This window comes from Austrofundulus limnaeus, unplaced genomic scaffold (genome assembly GCF_001266775.1).
Source record: "Austrofundulus limnaeus strain Quisiro unplaced genomic scaffold, Austrofundulus_limnaeus-1.0 Scaffold2169, whole genome shotgun sequence".
In the NCBI taxonomy this organism is placed as follows: Eukaryota; Metazoa; Chordata; class Actinopteri; order Cyprinodontiformes; family Rivulidae; genus Austrofundulus; species Austrofundulus limnaeus.
In genome coordinates, this window is record NW_013954571.1 from 1,286 (window position 1) to 8,522 (window position 7,237).

General features: G+C 41.1%; 2 protein-coding genes across 4 annotated transcripts in view; one reads left to right on the top strand and one right to left on the bottom strand.

Annotated features, from left to right (window-relative positions):
• Window positions 1–815: 815 nt before the first annotated feature.
• On the bottom strand, window positions 816–5,766 carry LOC106537180 (transmembrane protein 120A). 2 transcript variants are annotated; one of them, XM_014034558.1, is made up of 13 exons: window positions 5,749–5,766; window positions 4,850–4,949; window positions 4,423–4,541; window positions 4,020–4,151; window positions 3,878–3,937; window positions 3,693–3,788; window positions 3,435–3,524; window positions 3,097–3,162; window positions 2,946–3,007; window positions 2,497–2,589; window positions 2,171–2,235; window positions 1,944–2,012; window positions 816–1,298 (listed from the first exon to the last, which is right to left on the bottom strand). In XM_014034558.1, the coding sequence occupies exons 2-13, from the start codon at window positions 4,925–4,927 to the stop codon at window positions 1,185–1,187; spliced, it is 1,044 nt and encodes a 347-aa protein (XP_013890012.1). In that variant the 5' UTR covers window positions 4,928–4,949; window positions 5,749–5,766; the 3' UTR covers window positions 816–1,184. The 2 variants fall into 2 exon arrangements, with proteins under 2 accessions (XP_013890012.1, XP_013890011.1); XM_014034557.1 differs by lacking the exon at window positions 5,749–5,766 and adding an exon at window positions 5,621–5,703.
• The window catches only part of dhx33 (DEAH (Asp-Glu-Ala-His) box polypeptide 33), a 10,895-nt gene continuing 8,620 nt past the window's right edge, over window positions 4,963–7,237 (top strand). The window contains exons 1-4 of one of the 2 annotated variants that reach the window (XM_014034555.1): window positions 4,963–5,380; window positions 5,580–5,740; window positions 6,580–6,807; window positions 6,892–7,062. In XM_014034555.1, coding sequence (XP_013890009.1) covers window positions 5,167–5,380; window positions 5,580–5,740; window positions 6,580–6,807; window positions 6,892–7,062 — 774 coding nt within the window. In that variant the 5' untranslated portion in view covers window positions 4,963–5,166. Of the gene's footprint in view, window positions 5,381–5,579; window positions 5,741–6,322; window positions 6,411–6,579; window positions 6,808–6,891; window positions 7,063–7,237 lie in introns of those variants that run through there. The other variant, XM_014034556.1, reaches the window with a different exon arrangement.

The window sequence follows — 7,237 nt, forward strand, 5'->3', positions numbered from 1 at the left end:
CACCCCCCTGCCTCCCCATGTCCCTGGGCTCCTTCTCAACGGGCCCCACTGCTCCGGCTTTAATGAGAAAGATGAAAGAGGTGCAGGCTGGGAGAACACCCAGCCCTCCTCCTCTTAGATTCACTTTGCTCCTCGCCCTCACCGGCCCTCCAGCATCATCCAGCACTTTGTGCTGCAGTTGGGGCGTGGGGGGGTTTTACTGTAATAAAATGGGACAGGAGCAGGTTTAAATTTTTCAGGTATTATTCCTTCTGATCTTATGGGCAAATTTCTTATTCTTCACGTGATGTGATCTGCTTTGCAGCTCTATGATTAAATCAAAGCCTTYTTGATCGTTAAAGAAAAACCTTACATATTGTCTAAGGTTTTATCCAAACTTTTTTTAGTTTTAACATAAATTAGAGAAGCTTGATTGCATGAATGTACTTGTCTGGTTGACTGAGGCCTGTGAAGTTGTTTTAGCCCAATTATTACCATCTAACTGCAGCATTTGTTCTGTGCTGTAATTCCTTCAGCTCAACATTTCTTCAAAGCTCTTAAGGACAGCAGCAGGAAAAAAAAAAAAAGAAAATAAAGAGTACAAGTTTTGATTAGATGAGTTTTAGTGGGACAGATTTAAAACGATCTTTATTTGAACTCTGGTTAAATGCTCCCACCTTGTGGCCAGTTTATGAATTGCAAGGAATGGCAGCAGTCCTTTAAGCTTAGAAAATGCTGCGCTGGTTTTTATTAGATACATGTTGGATTTGTAAACAATCAAAATGGAGGTAAATTCACCCCAACAACAGGTAATGCCAAAATACTTTTGAAACTTGACCGTTTCAGGAATATTTTTATTCAACAGAGCACTTTGTGAGTTTAGACGACACAGCTTCTGAGCTACAAATGACAGATTTTAGATCTRATTTCAGTAACGTGGTCTTTAATCAGTAACACATACTGAGTTTTCAAACTCATTAAATAGACAAATACACAGTTTGAAAAGTGATCAGACATGAACTACTTGGTTCACCTAACAGTGAAATGTTTGTTCCTGTTACAGAAGACATGACAGACTTGAAATCAAAAGGACTTGGATAAAAGGTGCAGTGCAAGTAAATGGTCCACAAGGACAACAAATGTAACAGATTTTTTTTTTTTTTGTAAACAAAGAGGCATTTCTGGTGATGCTCGTTACTCCGGTCTCACACACTCTTGGACTTGTCCTGGTTGTTCACGTATTTCTGGTAAACCACTCTCAGCGTGGTGAACAAGTTCCCCATGAAGAGCACCATGTAGGAGCAGCCGCACATCAAAACCTACACATCAAAATACAAAGGCATGAGGGACTTGAAAGTGAAAAACAAATCGGCATCAAAGACGATTTGTGGGCTCGATTCACTTCAACAGGACTTAGAGAGGGAGCAGCCAGCAGCGGCGCCTCTGACTGAAATGTTTGCACATGTGCAGTGTGTTATCCAAACATGTCCCAGAGAGAAACTAAGACCACATTTAATCATTGCTGTTCATCTGAAATAAACGGCCTGTTTGAACCAGGGTTATTACAGTTCACTAAAACTAACTAAAAAATGAAAACTGAAATTGAACAAGCATTTTAGTTAACTAAAATAAATCAAAACTGTAATAAAAAATGACAACTAACACTGCATAATCTTTTTACATAACTAAAACTAACTGAAATTATAGATAGAATATCCTTAGTTTTAGTGTTTGTCAATTTATTTTGAGCCATGTGGATCTTTTTTTTATTGAGTCATTTCACATTAGCTGTGGGCAGCTAACAGCACGTCATGGTCTGTAACAACAAAATAAGTCACAACAAAATAAACTATAATGAAAAATCCAAAGCTATTATAAACTTGGTTTGAACATAAAAAAAATATTTGGGCTTGCAAATTTACTATTTCCTTACAAACTAAGACAAGTGTTTAAAGAGTACTAACCTGCCACTCCTTACACTCTGGAAGCTGGAACATCTTGAAGAGGGTTATGCTGTTGTAAAGCTGCCAGAACTGGAACAAAGTAAAAGTCTAGAGTCAACAAAGTGTCCAAAACTTCAAAATGTAACTGTTTTTATCCTTCTACCTGTTTACATGAATATTTAAACTTAATAAAGTAACATCAACATTAATGAGATTTAAATGCAAATATAAAGGCAGAAGCTACGTACGTGACCAAAGAACAAGAAGGGAAGTAGGAAGGTCAGGCCTCTCCACATCCAGGACTGGAACCCCTCTAAACACCAGGATTAAAACTGTCACTCAGCTAACATCGATGTACAACTATAACGTGAAACATTTGACTATTTAGCAAGATTCTTCATTATAACTAATTGTGAAAATGTTGGAGGGTTGTGTAAATGTAAATGAAAGCAAACAGTGGAACATAGTTAATATATCAGTTAGTGAAATAAATGAGATGAATGAATGAAATGAGTACTGGGCGGGACTTGTTAAACAACTGTCACATGTTCTTTTCAAACATCACACTGCTCACCGACTGTAAGATCCATGGTGTGTCTTTCTCCCAGAGCTCTGAGTCGGTACAGGCAGCCGCTCTGATAATAGTACTGAAGAAACTGAACAAAGTCTACAAACAAAAAAGGTAAATCATTTCACTGCTGCCTAACACATGCTTCACTTTTATACATTCCTCAAGAGTTTTACACTCTGTGGCATCAAACATGTTTTAAAAAAACTTAAAAATTTGGGTTTTAATGCCTGATTTACATAATTAAGTTTGTGAGCATCCTCTGTGCATAATAGAAAAAAACAATCTCTTATTCAGCAATTCGTGTTCACACTACCATATTTTAAGATGAGGGGTCACAAGCTGGTGTTGCTTCATGTTAAAGGGGACAAAAGTCACTGACTGATGAAAAACACACTGAATCATTTCAACTCATAAGCTTGTAGTGTGGAATTAGAAAACAGAAAATATCTTACTTTGGTAGAGATTGTAGGACAGAAACTGGTTTCTGAACATTTGGTATAGAGCGCCATCAGGCCTGAAAACAGGGAGGAGAGTCAGGTCAGCTGTTGAGTTTGTAACGTTACATCATGTGGAGCTGGTAAATGTGTAAAAGACAAGCCTCACCAAGTGAGCATGACTCCAGACAGGAAGGTTGACACGTAGTGATGGAAAACCCACCAACCTTTAATCCTGAAATACATTACAGGATGCAGGATGAACATTTAGATCCACGTCTGAAGCAAGGCGCAGAAACATGTGGAGTTTGTGAATACTGGAATATCAAATTGCAGAAAATTAAAGATTTTTATAACGGGGCATCGTGCCAAACTGTCAGCATCACAAAAGTATGAATGGAACGACAACGTGGGATCTTAGAGACACAAGATGATTATTTCAGCAGCATTTTGGGTGAGACTGAGAACAACAAGCCTTATTCATAGAACAKTAAGGCAGTCACAGACCTGGAGCCGTTGCTGATCAGGATGCTTTCCCTGATGGTGAGTGTGCAGTAATACCACACCAACAGGCAGTTGTACAGAGCATCCAGCACTCTGAAACAAACAGAAACACTGAGTTGCATGTTGCGTCATCACAATGCTACCCTTTAGAAGCAGCTTGGAAAACACAAAACCTGGATACCGTCCACTGCTGTACTTGTTTAGAATCCAGGACTGAAAGTAAAGAGACAGTTTTCACTGCGTGCTGCTGGGAAATATTACCTGTAGCTGAACAAAAAGCCACACGTGAAAGAAAACACGAAGAGGATGACCGTGAGGACCAGTTTAAACTTCTCATATTCATCTTTGTATGCGAACCTTTGTCGAGAARCAAAAAGAGGCGATGGTTAAAGCTGCTGTGACGAGTATTTTCTGCCTGCGGGAAGGCAAGTGTCAACATGGCTTACTTTGCCTGTTTGTTCAGGAGCGTTACGTTGACGTTTCCCAGAACAAGAGTGAGGTATAACCTAAAACGGGACGAGGAATCAGTCAGAAGCAACGTCGAAATCATAAAGACTGGCAATCAAAGCTCATACAACAGATTTATACCCGTTTTTCTTTGGTAGAAAAGCTTCCATCTCGAAGAAAGCATTTGTTTTGTCTTTGATGGATTCTTCAACTTCAGCGATGGAATCCAGCTCCTCTGGGCTTAGGTTTAATGGTGGCTTGTTTTCTTTGCATCTATTTGTGGTAAAAACGTGACACATCACAACATTTACAAAAATTAATTTCTTTTTACTGTTTAATTCAACCCACAAACCAGAATACAATAGGTTCTAATATATTATAATAAATGTACTTAAATGCTTACACAAGCTTTATTAAAAGATGTAATGATGCAAAACAGAAGTAAACAACCCAAAATAAATAATAAATAAATAAAAAAAAGGGAAATTGGGTGACCCACTGGGTGATTTGGTGAATGACCCCTAAAACCATTATAAATACTTACTCTTTTAGTGATGACGTAAGCTCTTTCAGTCTCTTCCTCTGACGAGCAATGGCACCGGAGCAGCTGTTCTGGAGTTTGGTCACTTCCTCAAGCTTCTGTTTGTACAGATGATGGGTGTCCTGGGGGGCAAAAACAGAAACCAGAATGAATAAAAAATAAAAATAAATTTGTTGCGCAAAATTTTAGATTTTTCAAGTAATATAAAATCTGAAAGGCAGAAAGTTCACCAAATAAATAGATAAATAAATAAAGTATTTAATCAATTGCTTAATTGTAACATTTATTTTGAAAAGCGGTGATGCGTGGTGTTGAAACAAATGAATGTACAGTGTTTTCTTCACACATTAATTTCTTCTTATTTCATGTTTATTGTGAGCAGCTTAGCGGCCGCTTGGGAACATTCCCAGAGATACTCTAATGAACTTACCTGAATCTGCTGGTAGTCTTTCTCCAAGTCTTCCCACTCCCGCAGGCACTCGGATAAATTCGTCGGACTGAACAACATGTCTGCTATCAAATTAGGGAACCTCCGGGAGAAGAGGAGGAGAAGTCCGGTGAGYGACGCTGAGCTTCGTGACGTCAAATGTGTGCGCCGGCTCTGACCACGTGGGTGCGACGTTTTCGCAGATGCAGCAAAACAATCTGCAGTGACGCTCGCACGCCTGCAAACTTTTGTTTCTGTCGTCTGTTCAACACACGAAGGAGCCGCAGAGCTTCTCCTGCCGGACCCACCCTCACTGGACCATGCCCCACGACCCCGACCCTCCTCCGGCCAAGAAATTCAAGCCGGGGTCCGTGTTTTTCCGCCTGGAGAAAAACAAACCTGGAATGCTGTTGCCCAGAAAGGGAAACAGTGTGACCACTCCGATTGACGTCCAGAGGAAACACCTTCCAATCTACCAGGCCAAACCTCAGTTGCTGAACCAKCTCAGACAGCTCCACAACGCTATTGTTATCGGTAACACAAGCGCTACTGCTAGCTGCTACTGGGCAGCCACCAGTAGCCACCAGCTAGGCAAACACCATTTGTAACTTTTAGTCGATTTGAGTTGTTGAGTTGTAAGAACATTTCTTATCATAAATGAGCTGTTATGAAACGCTGTGTTATTTGTTTTTTTGTCTTTCTGAGTACAGCCCTCTCTTTGTGTTATGTTCAGGTGAGACCGGCTCAGGGAAGACCACTCAGATCCCTCAGTACCTGTATGAAGCTGGCATCGGCAGGCAAGGCATGGTTGCCATCACTCAACCCCGTCGAGTCGCCGCCATCTCCCTGGCAGGAAGAGTGGCGGAAGAGAAGAGGWCTCAGCTCGGGAAGCTGGTACTTACAGTTCTGGTTTGCACCGGGGTGACCCGTCCTGGTGTCCTGTACGTTTTTGTTTCCCTGCCTCTTTTGCAGAAGTCCGTTAATCACGCGTTCATTAAAATCAGGTGTGTTGAAGCAGAGAAACCTCTAAAACATGCAGGATAGTGGTTCTCGAGGACCAGGATTTATTTGTCTTTGAGGTTTCTCTGAGCCAACACACCTGATTTTAATGAATTAACAGGTTTCTGCAGAACTTGAGGAGGTAATTGGAACAGTGAACCTCAAGTAGTTTCTTGGCTCTGTTGGCGAAGTTTGGCAAAACTGATTGATCAAATTGGCTTGTCTTGTGGGGCAAATTTAAAGATAAAGTAATGGGAACAAGTAAATATAATTTTTGGACTTCAAACTTTGTGTGGCTTATCACCCCCCAGTCTTGAGTTTTGACTAATTAGTATTAGTTGTTACACTTTCCTCCAACTGCCCAGTCTTCATCCAACCAAATTGTTATGGCTTCTTCAAACCTCACCCAAACTCCGCCCACAYACCAAGAACCTCCCACTAAGTGACTGGGAGAAATCATCTGGGGAAACCTCAGAAAACTAGTAAAACATGCAGGGCGGCGCCCCTCGAGGACCAGGACTGGACGCCCCTGAAAGCACAAATTCGGCGTTTCCTCCAGTATATTGCAAGCCTGGTGGGCCACCATGCTTTTATGTAATGCTAATAGTTTTATTCTTGTTCTAATGTATTTCTCATATCAGTAAAGCACTTTAAGTTGTCCTGTGGACAAGTGATGTCATACAAACGACTTGGCTTAACCTGAAGTTTTACTGTAGCACATCTTTAACCTTTAGGTCGGGTACACGGTGCGCTTTGAGGATGTCACCTCGTCTGAGACGAAGCTGAAGTTTATGACGGACGGGATGCTCCTCCGAGAGGCCATCGGAGACCCCTTACTGCTGCGCTACACTGTGGTGGTCCTGGATGAAGCTCACGAGCGCACCGTGCACACTGATGTGCTGTTTGGTGTGGTGAAGACTGCTCAGCGCCGGCGCAGGGAGTTAAACAAGATTCCTCTGAAGGTCGGAGGACACACCGAGCTTAATAAACATTAACTGATCGTTTATTGCATTTAGCAGGTTTATTTTTTCCCCTCCCCTGCACAGGTCATAGTGATGTCTGCCACAATGGATGTGGATCTGTTCTCAGAGTACTTTAACAAGTCGCCTGTGTTGTACCTGGAGGGGAGGCAGCACCCCATCCAGATCTACTACACCAAGCAGCCTCAGTCAGACTACCTGCAGGCAGCGCTCGTTTCTATCTTCCAAATCCATCAGGTAGGTTTTTATCTGAGCAGCAAAAAAAAACTTTTTGCTTTGTCACTTTTATATGTTTCAAAATATTTCATTTTATTGTATTTACAAATTACAATTTTGTGATTTTGTGACGTTTTGTCCTTTGTTCAGTGCCCTTAGATGACTTTAGTTGTGAATTGGTGCTCTATAAATAAAC